Source organism: Rhamphochromis longiceps, linkage group LG3 (assembly GCF_057381845.1).
Source record: "Rhamphochromis longiceps isolate RC_006_pf linkage group LG3, R_longiceps_female_GT1.1, whole genome shotgun sequence".
Taxonomy (NCBI): domain Eukaryota; kingdom Metazoa; phylum Chordata; class Actinopteri; order Cichliformes; family Cichlidae; genus Rhamphochromis; species Rhamphochromis longiceps.
In genome coordinates, this window is record NC_140559.1 from 71210600 (window position 1) to 71237253 (window position 26654).

The 26654-nt window shown below is 40.6% G+C and overlaps 2 protein-coding genes across 2 annotated transcripts in view; both read right to left on the reverse strand.

Moving 5' to 3' along the window:
* The window catches only part of LOC146676629 (uncharacterized), a 456001-nt gene that overhangs the window by 364046 nt on the left and 65301 nt on the right, over positions 1-26654 (reverse strand). The window lies entirely within an intron of this gene.
* LOC146676645 (uncharacterized) lies at positions 693-4080 on the reverse strand. Its single transcript, XM_085402173.1, has 8 exons — positions 3977-4080; positions 3787-3880; positions 3141-3447; positions 2356-2402; positions 2143-2260; positions 1977-2068; positions 1783-1876; positions 693-1421 (listed from the first exon to the last, which is right to left on the reverse strand). Exons 1-8 carry the CDS (start codon positions 4078-4080, stop codon positions 1288-1290), a joined length of 990 nt encoding a protein of 329 aa, XP_085258299.1. The 3' UTR covers positions 693-1287.

Here is a 26654-nt window from a genome sequence, read left to right on the forward strand (position 1 = left end):
CAGAAAGCATCCCATGAATTCAATTATGTTATTGTATCTGAACATGTACACGAGTCATTAAATTAGATGGGAAAGAATGATTCAGGGTAAACAACTGCACCAAGGGAATTACATTTTTCTTCTCAACATGTAAAATGTCTGTTGATAAGCAATTTCTGAAACAGACATTATAAAAATCACATTAAACAGATGTGATTAACTTTTTATTCTAGCAAACATAACATCAATGATGACACAATCAGTCTTCATCAGAAGTGCTCAAATCACTCTCATCGTCTGAAACGTCCTCCTCCTCCTCTGAGTCCATTTCCAGGAGTGGTTGGTGGCTGAGGATTCTCTTGTACACGTCCTTTACTTTGAGCGTTTCAGCTTTCAGTTCACTTTGTTTTTAAACCAGGCTATGGAGTCCTTTCTGTGCATCCTCCGACATGCCAACAAGGGAGGCTGTAAAAACAACAAAACTATTAAATATAAGTAAAACAAACAAACAGACAAAAAAACTCACCTCATAAACACAAGGAGTTAGGATCATGTAATTAAACTTTTTTTAAGGGAGAAGGCAGTGTTAGCTAGCAACCCAAATATAGGTAAAAGATCCAGTAAGACTTTAGCATCTGCTATTATTTTCAATCAATTCATCACCAAATGTATAAATAAATAAAAGATGTGCTTACAGTCTGAGGAGATTGTCCCCAACACCACAGATCGCATTTGCAACACTGTCCAGTGATGCTGCATCTCCCTGCAAAGGATCATCTCCTCCTCTCTCAGGCGCCTCACAGCCATCACCTTCTCAAAGACCTTTCTCTTTGTCCGGAGGTCAGCAGCAGCTGCAGTTTAACAACATCAGATGGGAAAACATAGCAGCATATTATGATTCAAGAACAAAACATTCAACTGCTGCTCAGATACTGGGAGTTTGTTTAAAAAGGATATTTAGAAATCAAGAGCTTACGTTCACTTGTGCTCTGCCAGGGCCAAACGTCGCTCTGCATGAGGGCATCACTGGATACGATTTGCTTTGTTGCTTGTTTCCTTGTTGTAGTCGTCAACAGCAGCCGCCAAGCGTTTCTTCTCATCTAAGATGACCTTGTGAATTCTGTGTCGCCTCTTGTTGCTATCTGTAAATAATCATAAAAAGGAACACCTTCACATAATGCATATATTTACATTTTAATCTACACTCATCAATTCGTTTGCTAGAACAAATCACATCCAGCTTAAACAAACCTGGATCTGATTTTATTCTGTTTACAAAGTAGCTGTACAAGCTGTACAAACTGAGCATCAAACGGTCCGTTTCAAAGAAACTGTGACACCATTTTGTCTGTAAAGACTTTGTGTTCGCACTCTGATGATGACGACAAGCTGCTCTACTCGTGCCTGCAACGCTCCAAGGCTGCCATCAGTTTGATCCGTTTCTAAGTGAGAGGAATATTAATCAGAACACAGGATGAGTAACAGTCACCAAACTACAGTGGACTCTGTAATCACTGACTTGATGATATTCATTATAAGACATCTGGAGCCTTCATGTGCTGCATTATCATGAGATAACAAGTATGTTGGTGTTCAGCTTTATAAAACCAACTAGTACGACATCACTTCAACCCAGGTCCAATCCAATTTGATCAAACGCAACAACTCTGCCATCAATTCTGCTTTTACAAGCTTATTTTTCATTGTTTGTTGACACTGTCAGAAAGATCTTAACTCTAAGTTCTTTAATGAGGCCATGGTGGGTCCTGTTGTTATACACGAGTGCATTATATTGAGACTCACCTTCAGCCCATTGCTGCAGTGTGTCGTCATCCACACCCAGCTCATTTCTGCTCGCATTCAGGCTCTCCACTTGTTCTCTAAGGATCCTTATGATCTAAGAATACATTAATAAATGTCATTCATATGGACATTTTTAGAGTACTGGTGTTTTCCCCCATTACCACACACATTAAAATGGGTGTTGAAAAAATGACCTTTAGATATCTCTGGCTCAAAGTGCAGCCCAGTTGTTCCACTTTCCTTTTGTTCCAGCCCAAAGCCAGGAGGCTCAGCATGTCTGTTCGCCCTGCATTTCAGTTAGTATACAAATAAGAATGAATGAGCAGGAGACTGAGTGGAATCTCACACACAGACACACACCTGCTTTAGACATGTACTTCGTTGTGATGGCCGCCCTAGACAGGAAACTGTTTACTTGTTCCACCTCTTCTCCAACTGTAGAACCGGCCCCATCCTGAAACGCACCTCCCCATTTGATCTATAGAAAGGAGGTCACAATACATGACTGCTGAATTCATTCAACCTTATAACAAAATGTCTTAAACGTATCCAAGACTACAAGCTGCAGTATACCTCGCATATCCAAGTGTGAGCTTTTGCATGCATGACGGAGAGAAAGGCTACGTTCACTCTGCAGGTCTTAATGCTCAATTCCGATTTTTTGATCAATTCCGATTTTTTTATCTGCTCGTTCACACTACAAATAAAATGCGACAGCAAACGCGCTCTAGTGTGAACGCTCAAAGCGGCCCGCATGCACAAAAGAAGATGTCACACACAACGCGCTCTGTTTAGACCCAGAGCAACAATATTGTTTGACAGATGGCCCTTAATATAAAGACTTCGGACTTCACGTTTCCCAATTTTTGCTTTAAGTTATTTTGTTATTTACATAATAATGTAAATAACCTAATAATGATCCTTATTGCTGTTTTAGAGAGGAGCGGTGCTTCAAAGGATAGCTGCAGATTTCTGTCAGAATCTGCAGATTATACAGTACAAATAAAATGTTCACGTTTCTCCAACGCTGTCTTCCCAGCAGTTTCACCGGATGGCCAGGAAGCGTTTGCGATGTCTTAACGGGCGCTTCTCCGGCGCTGATAATTGGTGTCTGTCTTGTGTCAGTGACGTAAAAGACGGATTTAATGCGACTTGACCGTTCACACAGCAGTCGCTTTCTGAAACATCGGATATGTATCGGATTCAGGACCACATACGAAAGTGACCCAAATTGGGTTTGAAAATATTGGATTTGTGCCGTTCACACTGTCATACCATGATCGGATATGGGTCGCATAGGGTCAAAAAAGTCGGATTTGATGCGCTTTCGCCTGCAGTGTGAACGTAGCCAAAAGGACGCATTGACAAGAGGTTCCTCAGCTCAGGGCGCTGCTGAGCCATGTTGGTTAAATATGGGAAATATTTACAGGCCACATCGGAGCAAAGGAACATAATATGTCCTGGGACGCTAGCTGCCAACTTCCTCTGGAGAAAAAGGGGGTAAGCAAAGATCTCCCCTCGAAACATGTTCAATGCAGCTAGGAGGACTATCAGCAAACAAGCAGCTATTTCCATGCCCTCTTCATCCAACTTCCCAGTGGACTTTTTGGTCGACTCCTTTGCTGCAGTCCAAGATGAAGATCCACACAACCCTTTCCCCGGGACCTATACACTCAAAGACACAACGTGATTGCGCCCTATCAGGGAAAAACTTTTTTAACACAAATGCAAAAGAATTAGCTGAATTAGCCTTAAGTCACGTTCACACAACACCTCATAAAAACCATGTTTTTATTTTTTAAATACACATGGTGACAAAATGAAGTATGCATTAAGATAAAGTCAAGTAAATAGTATTACGACAACACCAAGAGAAAAACAAAATAAATATCCACCCATCCAAATATGTATCCACACACACACACGTATGAGTATATGGTTATGGCGTTAACGTCATTTTAACAAGATTAACGCTGACAGCACTGATATATATGTGTATCTTACATCATTTGTGTGTCTCTGGATGTATTTCACAAACTCAGCAACTTCCTCATCTTTCTCAATGAAGACACCTTCAAAGTTCCCCTGCTCTGAAGTGCTGAACGAACACAGTGACAGTTGTTTGAAAAGAAACATCAAAATACAATTTTTGTACAAATCCATATTTGATTTATGTACACAATGCATAACGTACCTTGCATTTGATTGAAAGCGATAAAGCTTGCAGTTTCCATCAACTGAGACGGCGAGCATGTCTGGAGTGCAGGCAGGGCAGCTAAAGCATGGCTCCTTGCACATCCTGTCCACCTCAAACTTTACAGCACTCCACTCCAAGAAACTTTTACTGAAGGCATCAGCTGATATTCGGCCAGTCTTTTAAGTAGAGGACAAACAACAGAATATTCACGGACAGTCATCATAAACATTGATTTGCACAATTTCCTTAAACTTGACAAATTTAGAAACTCACCCTTCCAAAATGGGCTGTTCGTTCATCCAGCACTTTGACAAAGGTCTTAAGTGACATCCCTGCTGCAGCTTCTTAATGTCATAGAAAGACTGAAAGACATCCATTGAAAACAGGGTGCAGAAATTTAAGGTGCCAGGCCAATATCCACCACCCTGGAAGTCCTTAACTGAGGGGGACCACATTAGGTCACAGCTGGTGCAGCTGAACACTGGCAGTGCAAGGTTATAACGGCCTTTAGGAAGGATTAGGATAAATCCAGTCATGGCTCAACAAAGACATTTGTTTCATGTTGTGAAGATTTCATGTTGTTTTCAAAATCAAAAATCATCCAAAACCCTGAGGACTGAAAAAAAAAATGGTAGGTTGTCTCTGTGTGAGAGACGTTGGCATTATACTCGATATTTTAAAAAAATGCAATGCGTGGATTTCTTTTACAGACAACATCTGCCATATTGTGGACCGCTCAGAGTCTCCCCCTCCAGCACTGCTAATCCAGACCCCACCGACTCCGCCCCCCTCTCCAGGATGCTCACAGGACTCTGCAGGATCACACCCGTCTGAGGAAACAGAACCCAACATTAAACTCGCAACCTTCCACCTGCTGTTGATGGCACTGAATGAGTATGTGCAGGAGATATGTTATGGATGCCAATCCGGTCACCCCAGCCAGTTACAACACAGTTGCCTGTTTGAGCTGCCTGTGTTTTTCTTCGAGACCTACTATGATGAGGTGATGGAAAAGCTCCGGACGCCCCGATTCATCCTGGCCATCCGTCTGTTTGTTTGCTCATACAGTGTCAGTGAGGCTGAAGCACAAATCATCAGCACTGCAGAGCGTCTTCTGTGTGAACTGAGATCAGTGCCGCACATTGTTTGCACCACTGATGAGAATGTCGGATACCTGCTAAATACCAATCATCACACCCGCGGAGTTAAATCAGCGCTGCTCCACATGATTGGAAACTACTGGTCTGGGAGACACAAGATTTAATGTACATCTGTTATAAAAACCTTACTGTGCACTACACAGAAAATGAAATAAAAACGTATGCTAACACTTTTTTCTGGTCATTTGTATTTGTGTTTGGTCAAAGTGATTATGGAAAACACGCTGAGAAAAATATATCACAACCCTGCACACCCAGGGGGTTTAGGAAGTGTAAAGAAGCTCCGTATCGCTGTCAGTGAGGCAACAGGCTTAAAGCCGTCATTACCTGACGTGGAGCGTTTTTAAAAGGAGATGACACATATACTCTTCATAAACCTGCAAGGATAGAGGACACAGAAATGCAAGGATACAGAAATAGAGTTTTGGTTAACGGGATTGACAAACAGTTTCAAGCTGATTTGGTTGACATGCGTGAATATTCTGCGGATGATGATAATGTTAGGTACTTATTGACATGCATAGATGTGTTTTCTAAGTATGCATGGGTTAGGTGCCTTGAAACCAAGACAGGACAGGCTGTTGCTGAGGCTTTTGGTGATATTCTGAGAGAGGGCTGTGTGCCTGAAAAACTCCAAACAGATTTAGGGAAGGAATTTTATAATAAACATTTAAAAAACTAATGGAGCAGCATAACATCACACATTTTTCAACCTTTAGTGAAATGAAATCATGTGTGGTAGAGCGTTTTAACCGCACCTTAAAGGGGAAAATGTGGAAATACTTAACATCAGTTAACTCGCCAAGATATGTTAATGTGATCCAAGATCTTGTACAGTCCTATAACATGTCTTATCACAGCTCTATCAAAATGACCCCACCGAGGTGTGCAAAGATAATGAGAAAGCAGTCTTTAACACCCTGTACAAAATGAAACCCCAAAAACCGGTGACTTTTAAATTTAATGTGGGCGATACAGAGAGAATATCTAAACTACGAGGCATATTCTGAAAGGGTTACCATCAGACCTACACAGACGAGTACTTTACCATAAAGGAGCGTTTAGGAAGAGACCCTCCCGTATACAAACTAGAGGATCTCACAGGAGCTGCAGTGAAAGGTGTATTTTATGAACCTGAGATACAGCAGGTGACTATTGACAAAAACAAAAGGTTTAAAATAGAGAAAATACTTGGCAGAAAAAAAGAGGCACTTGAGTTTCCGAGCATTTTTATCCTGAGGTTATAACACCTATTGTTTTAAATGAACCGTATGAGGTCGGTGTTATAGAATTTCAATACCCAAGACTATGGTTGTCTTTTCCATAATCAGATTCGCGAGTGGAAATTTATGATCCAGTCACAAATGGAGCATTGTCCATAACCGTGATTGAGCTGTCTGTGGGGCATTATGCATCTGTGGCGCAGATAATAAAACATTAAAACATAACACCGACATTAAAACACAATACAGTGAAGTTAGTAACTATGTTAGTGTTATGGGCCCTAGGGGCACAGTTCTCACATTTAGAGGGAGACTGGCAGGAATCTTAGGATTCAAATCAGAAGACCCGTTTGTACTTCATTATAAAAACACATACGCACCACATCCTGCAGACGTATACGGCGGAAGATAGAACATTTTTATTTATGCAGATATCGTTGATTACCAGCTTGTGGGTGACGCCCATGCGCGGCTATTAAGAGCAATAAATATAACAGACGATGACCGTCGGGTAGCCATTCTTCAATTTGACAGCCCACACTACACACCGGTCTCGAAATCCTTAATCGATGACATAGAAATTGATTTGATAGACGACCAAAATCAACACATACCCTTTTTATACGGGAAGGTGTTTGTCAAACTCCACTTCCGACCCATAAGACACCATTTGTAAGAAATAAGGATGTCTGTCTACAACACAGATGAAGCAAAATATGTAAGATATTATTTAAATCAGGCTGGTGGCGAATTGAATGGTTATATTGGGACCAGCACGCAATGTGGCGCAGGTCTGGGAGGTTTGTTCAGCAGCCTGTTTAGAATTGCTGTACCGTTGTTTAAAAAAGGAGTCAGCATAGTCAAACCCCACCTAAAAAAAGCAGCATCAGGCATAGTGTCTGATGTGATATCCAACATAACCAAGCCAACATCTACTAAACAGGATGGCAACAGCTTGTATGTGTATACACCCAAACCTTCTAAGACCCCTCCCACTGCACGCATGCGTGATACGCCGCCGCCTAAAAAGCGTAAAACGACAAGACTTGCCAGGAAAGCCACCAAACGGAGACAACCACGCGGAGTGAAAAGACCCAGAACCAGTCGTTCAAAAACTACAGCATGTGACATCTTCTAAATGGCTCTGTTACACAACCAATCAGAGAATGTCTAAAAGCAGAGCTCGATCTTTTTACTGTCCCATACACACAAACGTCCATAGAGAAAACGACCTTTATTGAAATTCCGCCAGTTTCTGCAATCACAGACGGAGGTCCAATCGAGTTTAAATCTCATCGTCCGGAGAGGATTACCTGGATCTAAACGATTCCTATATCTACACACGAGTAAGAATCACAGATGCTGACGGCACAAACTTAGGCAGGGATGCAAACGTGGGACTTGTTAATTATCCAGGTTGCACCTTATTTAGTCAGGTAGATGTAAATTTGGGGGATCGCTTGATTAGCCAATCATCCAACACGTATCCATACAGAGGCATAATAGAATGTCTTATCAATTATAATAAGCAGACTTTAGACACACAGTTCAGCAGCGCTTTATTCTGTACAGACACAGCCTCGCACATGAATGATACATGTATAGAAGGGGAGAGCCAGGGTCTGGTGACCAGAGGTACTTATACAGCGAATAGCAGTATTGTTGAATTGATTGCTCCAGTACACGCAGACCTGTTTTTTCAAGAAAAATTATTACTTAATGGAATCGATCTGTCGCTGAAATTTGTGCGCTCTAAAGACGAATTTGCTCTCATGACTGGAGCTAACACCGCGTATAAAGTTAAAATCGTCTGTGCCAGCTTATTTGTGAAAAGAATCAGTGTCTCACCAAGTGTCAGGCTGGCACACGGCAAGGCTCTGCATCACGCAAATGCAAAATATGCTGTAGGCAGAGTTTCTTTAAAGACCTTCTCCACACCTGCTGGGGCAAGAATATCAACTAATTTATTTATGGGCAGGTTGCCTAAATTTGTCATCATCGCCTTCGTGGATAACGAAGCTTATCCTGGTTCTTTTACACGTAATCCATTTAATTTTAAAACTGTGATATAGAACTCATGTGTTTATACGCTGATGGACAGTCGTATCCGGCCAAACAATTCCTGTTTCAATCTGGAAGCTGATGAAGGACATTCAGGGAACGTATCGTTAGTTCAAACAGGGAGCGTGAGGCTGGAAACCCGTTTCAGAAATCCGCTACCCCGAACAATGAACCTGGTGTGTTACTCTGTATTTGATTCAGTCATCCAAATATCTAATGAGACAAGTGCTGCTGGACGACTACTAAACATTCAAAATGAATACAATAGAACTAACCAGCGTTGTTAAAAGGATTAGTAACAGGGCTCATCTTCTAGGCGTCTTAGCATGTGACCAGCTGCCAACAAAGCCCATCAGATATCCATGCATGGGCATTGTGAATACAGATCCATCAGACTTACCTGGGAAGCACTGGTTGGCGTTCAATATCACAAAAGACAAGCAAGGGTACTTTTTTGACAGCTTCGGTAACTCACCTGATACGTTTTCACCCGAGATAAAAGTTTTTCTTTTAAAAACACCGCTCGGATATTGTATTCTGGGAGACAGGTTCAGAAGGACTTTTCGGTAACCTGCGGACAACACTGTGTGCTTTTTCTATATCATGTCCAAAAAGGAGCGTCTTATTCAAGAATAATTAATATGTACAGTGATAACCTTGTTTGTAACGATGCAATGGTTTGTCATTTTGTTAACAAAACAAGACCTGTTTCTGCATGTTTTGAAAATAACTTTGATTGTGTGCAGCGCGGATACTGATTCAAGTAACAAATAATAAAAGATAACAGAAGAGAATATCGTTTCATCTGGTATTTATTTTCACCTAATTGCTAAAAACATTATTTAGTAATAATAAAATCTTTAAACATCAGCATAGAGTTCAAAAAGTAGTAAAAAGGGGAAAACTGTCATCTGTTTAACTAAACAATATAGACATAAATAAGAAAAAACACATAAGTAGTAGTGTATAAAAAGGGAAACAAATGCGAGGTTAAATGATCTTTTTTTCAAGAATAAGAAAAACAAACATAATTTTAAAATTCATTAAAAATCGATCCACCCGCTTCTACTCTGCCTTGATTTTTTATGTGTAGTAAATAAGCTTTGATCACTCAGTGACCGCTTCTTGTGCAAACCATTTGTTTCGACACTCGGGTCGCCAGTGTCGCCTTTATATTGGCTAATAGTCCTCCTCACCTCAGCATTAGGAAAAGCAGACAGAGGAACATTTAAGCGGGCGAGTGTTTTTAGAAATGTCGACCACCCTGCAGGCCATGAAACATCTGTTGCTCTACGTGTTGCTGTTGCACTTTTGATCAAATCATAGAGATGCAAACCTCTGATTCTCTGGTTGTCAATAATAATCTCACCCCTATCATTCCAAGAAACTCCCGACGCACGAGTGAGCGCTGTTAAAATAAGCTCTGCATTTTTTCTGCTCCTTTTTGCCATATAGGACAAAATCTCATCCCAAACATGTCTTTTTGTCTGTCGCCACCAACATTGCTTTGGCGGTCAGATGCATCCTGACCGGTTTCAGAAGGCAAAGATAGTGTTAGCACATTTTTTTCACTCATGCCTTGTTTCACAAGTGAACGGTATCTCTGAAGAATGGCAGAATACTTTTTAGCCTCTCATACACATCCAAATCTGCAGCTGCAGCACTTCAACCATAGCTTTGTCTCGCTCGTTTTGCTCTACATGTCTGACGGAGCCTGTATGTTGTTGCTGCTGATGGTTTAACATGTCCAACTGATGCTGCAGGACCAGAAACATTTTCTGTGTGTGCTCCATTTTCACCTGTTTGCTATAAGACTGGTGATGAAGGGTATGGTAGCCCCTAATAATGGTAGCAAAAATCCTCCAGATTGGTTGATGGATCTTCTCTTTTTCAAACCTTTGACCTTTTTGTCTGGAACCAGTCTGATTACTTTTTTTCTTTTTTAGCTGTCTGTACTGTTGATCAGTCATTTTGATCAGTCAGTCTTTACTGAAGAAGTGTTTTAGAATATTTTCCCTAACAGTACTGTTGATCAGTCAGCGGGATAACACCTTTCAAAACATTGAGCGATATCTCACACAGAGCATTAATAAAATCCATGCTCGCATTACAAATAATATTCCTCCGTACGCTGGGTGGGGATTTATACAACAACTCCAACAGTGCAATGTTTCTCTGCATCCGTGAATACGACATCCTTTTTACCGCTTTAGCCGTTTTTTGGGGATATAAACAATTTTTTTTTTTTTTTTTTTTTTTAAATGACATCAGAAACAGCAGTATGCGACATTATGTGATGGCAGAGCTTCAGTTCATCCTTTGTCATTTTTTTTTTTTTTTTTTTTTTTAAATAAATAGGACAGGGGGAATGAATGAGAGAGAGAGGGGGAGAGAAAGAAAGAAAACCAAAGGGGAGAAGAGACGGTGAGAAGGTGGGGGAAGAGAGAGAAAAAAAAACAAAAACTCCTGGGTCACCTGTATGGAGAAAAAAAAACAAAAACAAACAAACAAAAACAAACAGAGGAGACAGCAAACAACAAAGAGCACCATAATAATAGAGAAAACAAAGCACCATCACAATAAACTAGCTAGTCATAGATATCAGTATTTACTAAGTAATAAACGATATTGTGCAGCACGCAAGATAGACAGCGCACAGTGTGCTTTGAGGCAGCAGCCAAGAAAGCTTTAGTCCGCGTCTGTGAATACCCATGTGTGCATACCTGTGTGGATCAGCATGCTTGCATTCCAAAGGTTTCTCCATGTAATGATCTGCTAGGGAGTGTGGGGGGGCCACAGCCCCGTCCTCCAGGGTGTGAAGCGGGTATGGAGGAGATCAAAACTCCAGACATCCAGAGGCCCCCAGAACACAAGAGACCATGGAAGACCAACAGAGGGGCAGCCGCGCCACTGTTCCAGTAAGAGCTGAGGAGAGTCCCAGATGAGGGCTCGCCCAGCAGCCGCGGAGCAGCCGTTTTTTGGGGATATAAACAACTTGACGATCTGACAACAAATTGGTTCTGAGTCTTAAATAGTCAGGCGTCTTAGATTTATAATCGATTAGAAGATACCCGTATGGGCTGGATGTGGCATCATTAAAAGCTTCTAAGAAGTATTTTGTATTACCTGGAAACATCTGTCTACCTAAAACTGAAATTTGATATTTATCTCTCGGGTTGTTAAACAGAGTAAAATGATTAGTGTTGAACGAAATTGTTGCATAAACAAATTCTGAACTAAACACATGCAGCTCAAGTTCCTATGATGAACATATTGTGTGAACACATTTTGAACTTCTATGCTGTCAGACGCAGTATTCATCACATCGTTCTTATCCGGAGGTAAAAGGACATCGTCACTCAGAGACTCCGGTGTACCATTCACAAAGGTGATTTTTCTTATCTGAAGAAGTTGATTGTATAAAGGTTGCCAGCAGGAGTAGATGTAAACAATATTGTCAATTTTGGCTGAAATAATAGTGGATGCTTTTTCAATGATGCTTTTGACAAAGAAAGTCTTTCCACAATTACTCGGCCCGCTAATAACTAAACTAAAGGGTGCTGGAGCCTCCCATCAAAGGCTTGATCCTGATCAGTATCCATAAGGGAGTGTTGTATAGTCAGGCAGCACCCTTCTCTTGTTATAGACCACCTGAACTTTTTTTACATCTGTTTCATTCCTGAGATGAAACCTCTTCTTATTGCGTTTGATGGTGTCAGACTCTGCAACTAAACGCGCAGCCCTGTTGGCCACAAATGCCTTGACTGAGCCTTTCAACGATTCGTGGGTAACAACTTTAGAATTAACATCATTGAGTGTTACACCTTTACACTTAACCTGAGTCTTGCCCTGTTTTGTGTAATAACATTAGCATTTTGGACCTCCAGAGACAAACTCAGTAATGTGATCATCCTCTCCAGACCCGCCATCATTGAGCTCATCAGTCAGCTCACCGAGGTATGGTCCTAAAGGGGGTACCCACTCCCCGGGATGAGAGGTGAAGATAACTGAATATGTGTCGCAGTAAAGAATGTGTTCCTGCAGCTTGTCTAACAAGTTATACAGAGTGAGCCTCGCATAGGCCGTAGTCATAGCACCGACAAAGACATTCACATCCTTCACCCGCGACCCTCTACCATCAGCGTGACACCACTGAACCACTGCAACATCATCAGAGATGAAACAAAACTGGCGTCCGTCATAATGGTCACTGAACATCAGCTGTGTGAATCTGGCAGGGTCTGTAATCAGCTCGCAAGATGGCATATTTGTTCGCATGCAGAATCACCCCCAGAGAGAGTTCAGAAGCAGTTTATTACAACTTCTGATTGCTTTGTTTACATAAATCTTAGCAGGGTCAAGTCTGATGCCTTCTCTCTCATAATAGTCTTGAACAAACTTCTGCTGCTCCTCAGCTGTTTTGACATTTTTCGGGTATCCAGATGCCTGCTGCTTCAATTTCAAAAATGTTTTGAGTGTGTCAGTCTTATTAGGGAGGTGCCAAACTTCAGCGATGCAGACAATCTGATACCCTTTTTCAATAGCCTTTTCAAGCTCAAAGGAAACCCAAGTACCTGACAGTTGCCTCTCACGCTCAGCATGCACACAATCACTGTGCTGGCGCTGCTCTTCAGCACACGTTCTGCAGAGAGGAAACATCAGCTTATTGTGGCACTTGTAGGGCAGAACAGGATGAAATAGACCCCTTGGAGGAAGCACAGTGCACTTAACAAACCCAAAATAATTTTCAACTCTGTCAAAATGATTGGATATGATCTGAGGGTGACCTATTGGATAATTCTTCGTGCACTGAACAGTGGGGTAAAGACTTGTAAAATGATAGTATCTGATCTTTTCATCTCCACCATCATCAACCTTGTGGTACAGTTTCATCGCATTAGTCCTCCCCCCAAACAACGCGTCTCTAGGGTCCAGAGGCAAGGCAAGGCAAGGCAAGGCAAGTTTATTTGTATAGCACAATTCAACAACAAGGTGATTCAAAGTGCTTTGAAGGCTCAGGCTTTTTGTATTTGTGCATAAAGTCCTTGACTGACTGATCAGTCGACTTTAATGATGACCAATCACACCCCCACATGACCACGACATTAAGACCATAATGCATTCTTAGAGCATTCACCTTCTCACAACCTGCATGATGCAACTCGCCATATGACAGCTTGGCGGCAGGGTTAACATCACTCTCCGGGTAGCAGCGGAGACAACCGTGATAGAAACACCCAAAGAATTCATATGCACTTCTGCTGGAAGCATCAAATCCATCCACAAAATAAGGTCCTACTTTTTGTTCGCCGCCTCTGAGAGCATGCTTGATAACAATGTTTTGTTTCGTATTGAAGCCATTCAAGAGACACGTCTGAAAATGTCTTATTCTGATCAACATATGCATCGTGATGAGTCAATGCCAGGGTGTCTTTTGGAAGAAACAAGGTTTTGAAAATCCCCATGCAGTATGATGCCAGGGTGGCGTGTGAAAATGGATCAATCTGCGTGCACTCCATCAAGGTCTCGCGGTATATTTTACAAGCCATTCTCAACACTTCGACATCATTAATGCAGTACTTACGAATTTCAGCCTGTAAATCAAATGGTTTCTTGCAGGCAGGCTTGTACCACGTCATCAATTTCTCCTTTTCAAATTCAGACATTTTTTCATACCCGTAAAAAGACGGGGCAGGATAAGGACCTACATAGAATTCGTCAGCCCTTGTGTTAAATGTGTGTGGAAAGAAGCCTTTTTCAAGGTCCTCGAATCCCAAGGCAGAAGGCAGAGAGCTAAATGAGTCCATCCATCTCTGATCATAGGATTTGTCATACATTAGAACGACACGACTCCCTCTCATTGTTACACCCGGAGCAATACCCTGTTTAACGAGGTATTCCAGGAGAATATAGCTGTCGAAACCCGAAGAATTATGGGCTATAAATGTATAGCCACGGTATTTAGGCCTTCTGTAGTGGATACATGAATTAAACCTGATTATAAAAACACATCGAGGCAACGAAGACCAGCTTACACTCAATATTAATATGAATACACAACATACACGCAACAAAGACATGCTTACACTCATGAATGGAAAATTGGAGTTTCTGGTGTTTCTGGTGTTTCAGGCCAAGTTTCTGGTTGAATTGTTTACAGCACCATGTGTCACTAAATCTGACAAGCGAGCTCTCACTCTTAACTGAAGACGAGGAATGCAGCTCCAAAGAGCAATAACACGGCAGTTAAAGAGCGACAGTGGAGAATGCAGGACAAAGCTGAAAGAGAACTTCCTGTTATTGGATTGTTGAAGTGGGAGAGGACAAAGGAGTGAGAGCAGTAGGTGAGAACACAGAGGAACGCTGTTATTTAATGTGGGAAATCTAAATTTGGGTTAGCAAACCTGGGGAAAAGAAAACTGACTGCTTAAGTGGGAAAATTGTGAAGGAGTCTGAAACACTGCAAATAGAAACATACACAAAATCACACACACAAGCAGAAAATGTATTAACCTTACTAACACTTACAAATACAAGAGAGCTCATGAAGATTAGACAACATCTTCAGCATGTGAGTCTGTTTATCATCTTGTCCAAGTCACTTAGTGTGAAGAAAAAGTGATACAAAGATCATTGGACTAATATCAAAGTAGTTAAAAATGATCCAGTTATAGCAGAGAAATGTGTAGGAAAGGCAGCTTTGAGAACATGTCCTGGTGGATCTGCAGCTCCACTGCACAGACATCGATTAAACCTGACTAATAACACACATGCAATGAAAATCAGCTTGTTATCTTTCATCAGTGTTAAAATAGTGTGAATGTAACACACTTAAACCCTGAAGTTGAGGAATAACTCAGGGACGTTGAGATATGACTCAGTATGCAAATGAGTTGAATGACTGGGGACAGGAACAGAAAAAGGAGAACTTGTGTTTCCTGTCTGACTGGATGAGTGAAGCTTGCACTGAAACACACACTGTGACTGTGTGAGAAGAAAGGCTTGGTAACAGACAGGATAATTAAATAAAGTGGTCAGGTCTGTGACTACGTGCAGTCGTCCAGATTTGGAAAAGAAATTTAGAATTTAGTGATGATAGATGGTTATAACGTCTTTAGAAAGGGCTTAATGAGAATATCAATGGTGTGCAAAACTGTGCAGCTTTTAACAAGATTTTCTGTGTATTGAGCAGGTGAGACTATGTCAGTTGACCTCAGACTGTCAGGACACTGAAGAACTTGAGGCAAAACTTTTCTGTGATTAAGATTTTTGGGGTTGTTGTTTTAGTGATGGGTTGATTCTGTCGGTTAGGTTTGGGTTGTTTTCTTATTTTAATAGAGGGAGTTTTATTAAACATGGACATGGTTAGAACTGGGCCCTTTAACATTGTAACAGTGCACTTAGAGAAAACCTGTCAGGTGATGATGTTTTGTGCTCTGATGAGCTAATAATCAGCTCTATTTTTCTCATTTTTGTTCTAAGCAGGCCTGAAAGATTGAATTAACAGCGCTGTAAAAATTTTCGGGAGAACAAATATAAGGTGAGCTTTTCCAGATTACAACTGGCTGAGGAAAAGCTGACCTGTGGGGACCTGATCAGGTTGTAAGTCCCTGTCTAAAATGATTGCAGCGAGTCAATCCAGTCCAAGAGCATAAAGAACTCTTTTCCTAAAAAACAAAAAACAAAACAAAATAAAACAAATGAATGAGCTCACGTTGCTGAGGGTGGAGAATCTGATTATTTGCGCAGGAGTCTCCACCCTCAGCAATATCTGGTGTGAATGTGTGTGAATGGACTGTGACTGGACTGACGATGTGGACTAACGGTTGGACTGACTGGACACTGAGATAAAGACTGGACCAAGAGTAGGATGAATAAATGCTGACAAACAATTCACCATGCTGGCAAGAGAAAGGGGATGCTTTGCTTTGCTTTGCTTTTGCCATGAGCAGGAGGAGCGGAAGACTTAATTCTGGGGCTGCTTATTTTGGGTTGCCGATGTTTGCTTTGAGAAAATTCTGTTTTATTGACTGGGTGTAGATTATGGTAGTACATTATATAGTAGGGGGAAATACCAGATGCTAAAGGGGAGAAAATGTTGGATGTTACTCATGTTACTATTAACAAAAGCAGGCCACTGTAGAAGTCAATTAAATTTGATAGAGGAAAATAATTACAAAGACTTGTCCAAGTGACCAAGGTTTTTTTCCCTTTTCCCCCCCTGCCCCCCCCCCCCCCCCCCCCCTTTCTTAAATAGACAACCATCATATCTCACAGTATAATAATATTGAACGGGTTGCATTGTTGCAGTTTGTCATGTTTCTCAGGTCTTTGTCTGAATGTCCTATGAACATTACCTGTCTTGTTCTCATGTTGTTGCTAAGGATTGTCTCATTGCACTGAAGTCACACTGGGTTAAATATTTACACTTGGGTTTTAAGGGGTATTTTTTTTTTTTTTTTTTTTTTTTACGGGTTGTACGGAAGCCCCAAACGCAATTTCATTGTTCTTTGACAATGACAATAAATAAATACTTGACTTGACTTGACTTGACTTTTAAACAGTAAATTATTAAAACAGCAGCAAAGTAACGAAAGCATATATATTTTGGGTAAGTCTGATAAAGTAAAATAAAATGTACCATTACATTAAGAGGAGCAGGAAACAAACGGGAGGCCAGTCCTGACGGTGGATTACACTAGGACTGAGGACCTGATTGAGCGTGCCACCGGCTTCAGTGACAGTAACCTCTGGCTGGACTGGGTGGCTCAAAATGCTAAAGAACAACATGTATCTGATTGTGTTGCCTGTGCTTCAGCTAGACCACGTTTGTTCACGGAGCCCGCACCACTGTATCCAGAGGACAAGTGGGGCTATGACTGCATGTTGCGGTTGACTAGAGAAGCGGTGAGCACTGGCAACTGGACTATCTTGTCCAGCTTATTTCCCCTAATTCACAAGCAAACACAAGTAGGACCATTCATGCCCAAACGAAACAACTACACATGCTTTAAATTCTCAACGGATACGGATACGGTAACGGATACGGAGGGGCTGAAAACTCTGTCTAAAACCATGCATGAGCACTCGGGAATTGACAATCCGCTGGACAGCTGGATGACCTCAGTGTTTGGGAAATGGAAGGGGTTTTTCATGTCTGCAATGTTTTCTACTGCCACTTTTTAGCGATACTGGTCACCTGCGGTTGTTGTCTCATTCCTTGCGCCAGAGGACTGCTGGAAAAGGTAATAACGAGGGCAGTGGACCCCAGAACGGTCGTTCCAGTGGCCATGATGCCATTGATGGACTTAGAAGCGGCCAAATGGGCCGAGGAGTGACACAACACGAAGTGTGGTGACCTTTCTTTTTGAAAGGTCAAGAGAGGGAATGTGGGAATAAAGAAAATACTTTACTGCTACAATATAGCCTTCATCATTAACACTGCATTAAAATGTTTATTAAAGCTACTGGCATTAGACTAAAACTTTTATTAAAGGTGCAGCTATAATCATTGTATACACACATTGCATATTGTGCTCATGACAGAGTTGATGCTCAGTCTATTCAAGGTCTTAAGCTTCGTTGGGCACGATGTCCCGATGATCTATTGTGTAAGTGACTTGGAGCAGCAGAAGGTTAAACCGCATACACGCTTACAAACACAAATGATTTAAACATAGGCCAGGCCGAGGGCCTGGAATTCATTTTGCTTCTAACTGCATTTGAGCTGCCTAGTAACAAGTGACAGAAGAAGAGTCAAGAAATTGTAAGTCCCCAGGAATCATCTGGAAGGTGAAACAAATTGCCATGTATGGAAGAATGTGACAGAAAGAGGAACGTCTCTGTCTGTTTTAATGCTGATATGGTGATGGTGTATATCTGACCCTGGGTGTGTTTAATAAAATTAAAAGTGTTGCTCACACACATAAAGAACATTGAGATCAAGTAAATTAAGATTAATTAAAGATTAAGTAAAGTTAATATAAAGGACAGAGCCCAGAACATGATATTTTGAACCAACTTTGAATAATTAAGGGAACAATAGATGCACACAGTAGATTATTGAGGCGTAGCAGAGAGAGGCGTTTTGTTTTTTGTCCTTTACAGGAGAAGATTTCAGGACCACAGCGACTACATTGGTGGCGAGAATCCTGGAAGCCCCAGACCGAACGGAACCAACCAGAGAACGGGGAACCAAAAGAAGCACAGAACACAGAGAACCATAGTTCCAGAAAATGTGTTGTTTAGGAGATTAAAAGCTCGTTAGACACAGGTTAAATGTGAGCATAAAAGTAATGAAGAGTAATGAGAGGGACTTTAGGAATAGTTGCAGGATTTCTATGTTATGTAAATAACCCAAACGCAGTGTTCAGGCCGGATGTGTTCTACCCGTTAAAGGGGGCAAAGAAACCAGGACTAAGTTTTGAAGATGAAACTCTATAGAGGATGTTTCCAAAGATTGACAAAATAATCTAGGACCTTTTACCAGAAAAAGCTAATGGTATCTGTTTGGAGTTTACAGTGAGCACTGAGGGAAGTCAGAAGTGGGTTTAAATTGGGATTCTGGGTAAAAAAAGGGGGAGTAGGAAGTAGATTTAGGACATTTCACATTTCACAGGTGCTGTCTTAGAGCTTGATTTATTTGTTGTGGATAGAAGTAATTATGACGGAATAATAAGGAAACATTGATAACATACAACCCGTTGAGGGGACAGATAGGGTTGGGCAATTGAAAGGTTTCATTTTGTTTAGCATAATCTCTTTTGTTATATTTTAGCCTTTTAACATGCAGGTAAACTTAATGGGATAAATTGGGAATTATGTCGTGTTTCTTAGCAAACACGAAAAGGGGGAGAACTGTCATGTAATTAATATATTCTTAGTGCTTATTTTCTGATTATATTGTTTTATGTACTTTAATAATGAAGGTTTGTAAAGCAAGGCCACTTTTGACTCACAAACTAAGTGCTCAGCCAGACTGAAAAACAGGAAGTTAGTGTAGAAATATACAAGCATATTAATAAATACAGGAAGCCAGAAAGAAAAGAGGAACTTGTACCATATAAGGAGTTGTTGAAACTGTGTGACGTGTAAAGTACCAAAATAACACCTATATGAGACACATTTTTAGCTTCTAATGTTAGAGATCCTACAACTGGCGAGACCTCTTCCCTCTGACCCCTCCCCAAACCCTCAAACCCTCCTACCCACCTCGACATACAAACTCTGTGTGGCTTCACGTGTTCTGTTGATGTTTACATGATCGAAATAACTTGAACACAAACAAACAAAGAGGAAGACCGCACCGGAAGGAAAAAACTACAAGTCCCAGCATCCTCTGTGTTTAGGGAGCAGCAGTGAAAGTGAAAGTATTGATCCTCTGTTCAGAGCAGCAGGAGGAGGAAGGTGGAGCTGAGGCAGGTGAGTGTTAACATGAATATGTTTCTTCTTATGACATAAAATAATTCCACGCTGTTCGTGTCTGTGGGTGAAATGTGAGGCCGGTCGGCTCCTCTGAGCGCTGGTTTCCTGTAAGTAGAGAGGAAGTGAGTTTAGCTGAGCCTCCGTTTAGTGTGAGAGAGCAGGAGGAGAGTGAGAGCTGTGCTGAGGCAGGGTGAGTGTTAACACCGCTCTGACATTACTGTGTCTCTGTGGCGGGAACAACAGGCTCCGTCAGTGGAGGCAAAAATAATCAGACTTTGGTTTTTCAAAGGAAACAACTTTATGTCGGAAGTTCCCGCACGCTCATTGGATAACGATGTGTCAATCTCGAGCTATTAGCCAATGAGCGTGCGGATTCACAGAAAGACCCGCCTTTATCACGGGACTTTAAAAACTACAATGGCGACAGAAACTCCGTGAGTGGAGTTCAGGGTGACGTTATGAAACTGTGACGTTTGAGCCACTTCCTGTTCTCAGTCCCAGCGTCCTGATCACCGAGGTTTCTGTTGCTCTGATATCTGATATTGATTATATTGGTAAACAGGCTGTAGCATAAACATCAAACACAGCTGAAGCAGTTTTTGGATGGTTGGCTTCAAATGATCCGTCGGTTTGAAAAGTAAAAACAATTAAAAAATAGGTGAAGCTGATGCAGGGTGAGTGTTAACACCAGGACTTTAGAGGGAAGAAGAGTCACAGCATGTTGTTGACAGGTTGTTGTTCAATCGGGGGAAGACATCTGAATCATTGCAGGGGGAATTGCTTTCACAACTGTAATGAATTTACTCTGAGTACATGATATGCCATAATTATCTATGAATTTGTTATATGTTAACACATTTCCGTCATTGTCTAAAAGGTGTAAAACCGTCCGAATGCCATGATCCATCCAATCCTTATAAAAGATGGATTTTCTTTTATCGTATACATCTGTTGTTCCAAATCGAATTTGTATGTGGAGAAAAAATATGCTTGTGTATCATTTTCCAGTACTGGAGAACCTGTTTGTGAAAATTGGATAATTTAATTTGGAAATTTCAAAGTCGCACTTTATAAGAAATTCAATGCCACCCAGCTTCTCCAAAATTACTTTGGGGAAATAAAACCAAATACTGTTTGAATTATTTATGAAAGATTGCAACCATTTGAGTTTGATGGAACCATCATTGCTTCAAAATCAATCGCATTCAAACCTCCTTCTTCAAATGACTTCACTATATCATTCTTCCTAACATAATGTTGCTTGTTTCTCCAAATGTAATTGAAATTAATTTGATTTATATTATTGATTAGACTATTGGAAACATATAAACATTGTGATGGATAAATCAATCCAGAGATACCTTCTGTTTTAGTAAGCAAGACACGTCCAAAGATGGAGAGGTGTCTTTGTAGCCTGTAATCTTTTTGATTTCTGGGTAATTTGCTCAAAATGTAGATTTTCTCTATTATTTGTGTTCTTTGACATTATAATACCCAAATATTTAATGTCAGTTTTAACAGCTATGTTAAGAGAGCTACTAGGTCACAATCACGAATAGTTAATAATTCTCATTTTCTAATATTCAGGTATAAACCAGAAGCCTTTGAGAAAAGTGAAATTTCATTCATGTTCTATAAAAACTGACGATTCCTCGTCTAACATTAAAGCGTTTAGATGTTCCAAAAGGTAAAGAAACAGAAATATTGAGTCAGAGTATAATAAAGAAATTAAATCTATGAAGTTTTGTTTACCAAAACCAAAATAGGGTAGAGCTTTTAAAATAAAAGGATGTTCGACCGTATCAAATGCCTTATAAAAGTCTAAAAAAAGAATCACACCATCATCTTCAATTAAGTGATTAGAATCCAGTAGATCTACAACCAATCTAATATTATTGGTCGTAGATTATCGATTAGTCTTTTATCTTTACCAGGTTTGGGAATAAGGGAGATAAGACCCTGTTTCATTGTCGTTGCTAACATTTCATTACTAATGATTTCAGTAATAGTTTTGAAGAAAAATTCTTTTATTTCTTTCCAGAAGAATTTATAAAAGATTGCAGTCAAGCCATCCTGACCAGGAGCTTTGTCATTTTCAGTTTGTTTAAGGCTTGATCTCAGTCATCCAGTGATATATCAGAATCACAAATTTCTCTGAATACAGAATCGATTTTTGGAGTATAAGGTTCAATCTGATCACAAAAAGTTAATGAATCAGCAATTAAATATTTTGAGGAGAATAAATTTGAGTAAAATTTATGTTTTTCTTCCGCTACAGTCTTATGATTTGTGTCTTATGATTATGTCTTATGATTCCTCCCCATTTATGATTAATGTATTAATAGATTTCTTTTCTTGCCTCCGTTTCTCCAAATTGTAGAAATATGAAGCACTTTTTCAGCTTCTTCTATCCATTTTGCACGAGCTCTAATGTAAGCTCCATGAGCCTTTTTCTTGTATAGATCATCTAATTGAGTAAAGACAACAGGGATTTCTTATCAGCCTCTGACATAAAATGTCTATTACAATAGTTATTTATATCGTAAAGTAATTTACTTTCAAATTCCTTCTGTTGTCTACTTTTCATTTTACTAAACGTAATTGAAAATTCTCTAACTTTAAATGAAAGAATTCCCATCTATGTATGTAATTGCCAATTGTTACGTTGTTGTAAATGTTATGGAGGAGCTCTTTAACTATCTTAACATACCCGTCATCAATTAATAGATCTGCATTTAATTTCCAGTAATCTTTTTTAAACTGCGTTTTATTTTCAGGGTTAAGTTTAAAAGTAATAATACTGTGATCTGTCAATGGGGCTGCTGAGATGGAAACATGTGAAACATCTATATAGTAAAGTCGACCCAACCACAGTATGGAATACCAGGAGTGCCATAATGAATTAATTAAATGCACCATTGAATAATAAATTAAATGTGACAATAATTAATTAAAATTTGAAATAATTAATTAAAATGGGAAATAAATAATTAAATAAACATTTTTTGACACATTTAATTAATTAATTAATTATTTCACGTTTTAATTAATTATTGCCACATTTAAATAATTATTTAATGGTGTATTTAATTAATTCATTTTGGCACAGTTGACTCCTTCAGGTCTCACCATAAATTTATTTTATGTGTCAACCTCACCCATCAAACCCAGGGGGCGGGGTTAATGCTGATCGAGTCAGAACCATTGCTTTGGCCTGGTGGCCATTGTTTTTAGAAGGCGTTACTGCACACCAACAACTGCCATGTGGAAACTAACAGAACTGAACTTTGAAAAACCCTGTTTGTGTTTGTGTGTGGGATGGACTCAAGCGCAGACAAGGCAGCTAGAATACAGTTCAGTTTTTTACTATACAACACCAGGTGCAAATATATACAAGTGAGATGGCAGGGGGAATCCAGGGCACAGGGAAATCCGGGAAAGGAGCTCTTCACACACGAGGGACTTCATAAAAAACACAGCACACCAAGGGTTCCAGGGAAACGGAATTCCTGTTTACAGACAACAAGTGATTAATCCAAAGGGTCAGCGATACGAAAAGGCAACAAGAGACTAGTACTCCGGAGCTTACTACCGAGGTTACTCAATAGTCCAGCGACGAGATGTTTCCAGCCTCTGCCTTAAGTAGTGGATGAGTTTAGGCGATGAGCCACAGATGTGTGATTAACTTCAGGTGCAAGGGCCAGGGGTGGGAGCCCGCAATGAGCTCCGCCCTGGCGAGACACAGCTAGCGTGAGAGAGGTAGATGTAAACAAGAAACATATGTAGCCAACCTGAGTCAGCCGGGCAGACACGGGGACCATGACAGTTTGTGTCTCACCAAATACCGTTTTAATATTTTTTAGCCGAGAATGTAGTGGTTTAATCTTCAGATGTCTGGTCGGTTTGTCAAGATACAGCTTTTTTGCAAAAGTGCTTCGATGATTTCGGAGATGTCTGCCCAGCCCAGTCTCACGGCAAAGCGTGGGACATACCCGCTCGCCTCGCAAGCAATCGAGCTGCTATTACCACCGACAAAGCGCAGGCCGGTACACAGCTGTAATAACCCCCGCTGTACACTGACTTCATTTACAGAGGTTATATTTATCGTGTTTTTATTTCCTGATGTTCGTATGTGTCATACGTGTTCCAGTCACCAATTCTGAATTATAACTAACATTAAAAACATGTTTAAGGAGGAGAGAGAGCAAAAAGATTCGATTAACATCTGATGTTTGGGTTTTTGTTCAATAATCAGCGTGACCTGATAAACACATAAAAGAAATAACGTTGGTGTTTCCGTCATGTAGTAACTGTTAGGTTTAACTGTACAAAGGTGGTTCGACACTATGAAACACACACAGACTTCATGATGTTCGCCTCATTTTTTTATTGTGAATATTAATCATGAGGGTAAACGGCCCTGTACACCACGGAGCGAGGTCAGCATGTCCACCATATCTTCAGCTCTCTCAGTTAACCCATCAAACTAATCTAACGCTCATCTACGAATAATTCACGGCTCATATCAATATTATTTTACAGAAAATCATCCTTATTACTGCCAACTATTCCAGATACCATCAAATGTTAAAGGAAAATATCAGGATGAGTGTCTGTGAGCTGAGAAGGACGTGAAGCGAGCAGTTTATCCCAGAGCTGAAGCTACTCTGTGCGCAGAGATGAGCTCAGATTCCTGCTGTGATTGATCAACAGTCACAGAAATGTAGTATGGTCACAGCAGATACTGATAAACATGTATTATGAGGATGGATGATCAAGTTTCTCACTCTCTCCTTTAAATCTCAGTTTTTTTCTTCTTCACAGTTTATCTGTTAATTTATTAATGAATAACACTGAAAGAGTTTCTGTTATATTTCCCCTTGAACATCAGCTTATTAGGGCGGCATTAGGAAATAGCCCCCCTCCAAAGAATGAATAAATGAATGATGATAATAATAAAATGATTCAAAAGCAGAGCTCAGAGTGGTAGAATGGTCAAACATGGATCCACGGGTGGTTCAACTGCATTTGGTGACGTGACTAAAGCAAATCTTTCAAATAATCCCACCATCAACGGGATGTTGTCTCCTTTACTACGGTTACTTTACTTGGTCACCGTGTGAATTTCTTTGAAATGAACCAAATTCTTTTATTTGTTGGTTGTTGCATATTTAACCTCTACAGTCAGGAAAGGAGGAGATGAGGCCTCAACAATGTTGGGTTGTAGCTGTGGTTCAGGTTAGAGTGAGTGTCCATGGAATAAATGTAAGTCAGTGAACAGGAAACATGACTGTGTTCAAACTTTGTTTTCCTTTTTATAATGAGTCTAATCAAAGGTGGACAGAAGTATCTCCACTGTGACTTTTCTGTGTCACCATCAGAGCTTCTGCACAGTGTTTCTGGGGCAGATAACATTGCAGCATTATGGAGACATTATGGAGACAAAAAGAAAAGCGTCTGGACTTCTTTAAGTTAAACTTAAAGAAATCCAGACGCTTTTCTTGGACTGTTCAGTGTTGAGTCTCATTCACACACTCCCTCAGACTCTTCACACACACTGATTTGCTGACATAAACACACTCCTGTGTGCTTCACACACACACTGAGGACCATCTACAGACTGTGAGCTCCGTCTTCTTTGTCTTTGGAGCCGAACTCTGACAAAGTTAGGAACAAAACTTTCTCCAGCGTGTGAACTTTCCTCCTAGACTCAGTCTGAGCAGTCAGACCACATATTTCTACAGCAGCACATGAAGGTGTGGCTCACACACACACAGGTGAAGGAAACAGCTGCAGTATTAAAAGCTGCTTCACTGTCTACAAATATATGAACTGAATGTTTCTTTCAGGCTGTAAAAACCTTATTTATCCTCCATTACAGTCCTGCATTCAGAGCATTACTTCTGTTATATTAGTACATGTATTTTATTCTGATGAACACATGAAACTCTGAGCTGGATTGAATCCATTGAATCAGAGTCCAGGACTCAGACTAAACACACTGAATGTGTCCTGAGCTCGGCCGCTGTTCCACAGTAACTGCTGTCAGAGTCACTGTTACTGAGTTAGCTTAGCTAGCAGAGCAGCTAGCAGTTAGAGTATGAACTCTGTAAGCAGTCAGCTCGGTCCTGGACATGGTTACTGACATAAAGCTGCTCTCTGCAGCCATGTTTGACCTGCTGCTTTGTAGGACTACAGTAATGGAGGATTTGGAGGCTGAACTGGGCTCTGTGACACTTTTTGTAGTGAACTGATGAAAGCTGCGTCTCAGATGGATGTTAGTCCAACACATCAGACACGACCTCTGCAGCTCTCAGTTGATGTGCACATGAATGATTTGTGTTTCCTCTGCAGGTGAAGGTAGAAAGTGTGTGTGAGCTGATGTGAACTGAGCAGCATGGATCAGTGTGAGGACAGAGAGGAGGGAGTCCCTCCCTCTAAAAGCACTCTGTGTGGGGAACATGAGAGCCAGACCAAAGCTCAGAGGTGAGATGACCATCTCTAACTGTCCATGACTCTTCTCCATGTCACAGCTCAGCACTCACATCACTGCTCCATCATTATTCACACTCATACCTCTGTGTGTGTTGTTTTAAAGCCCAGAGCTGTGGGGCGTACCAGGCTCAGCTGGACATAACCCTGAAACTAATCCAGAGCCTGGACCTGAACCCAGCTGTGTTTCCTTAAAGAGCAACAGGTCGAAGGGTGTTGGTGTAAACTTTAACAAAAGACTGTTATGTGACAAAGAGTAAGTACATTATTTTTATGAGATTGTTCATCATGTCTTTAATTTAATATTTCCAGTTT

Bases quoted from the DNA above. Each gene is read 5' to 3' on its own strand.
- LOC146676645 (XM_085402173.1), bottom strand. From the start codon at position 4,080: ATGTGCAAGGAGCCATGCTTTAGCTGCCCTGCCTGCACTCCAGACATG. The intron at 3,448-3,786 runs GTAAGATACACA...TTGAGTGTATAG, and splicing joins TCCAGAGACACACAAATGAT to GTCCCGGGGAAAGGGTTGTG. The intron at 2,261-2,355 runs GTATACTGCAGC...TCCTTTCTATAG, and splicing joins CTCACACTTGGATATGCGAG to ATCAAATGGGGAGGTGCGTT.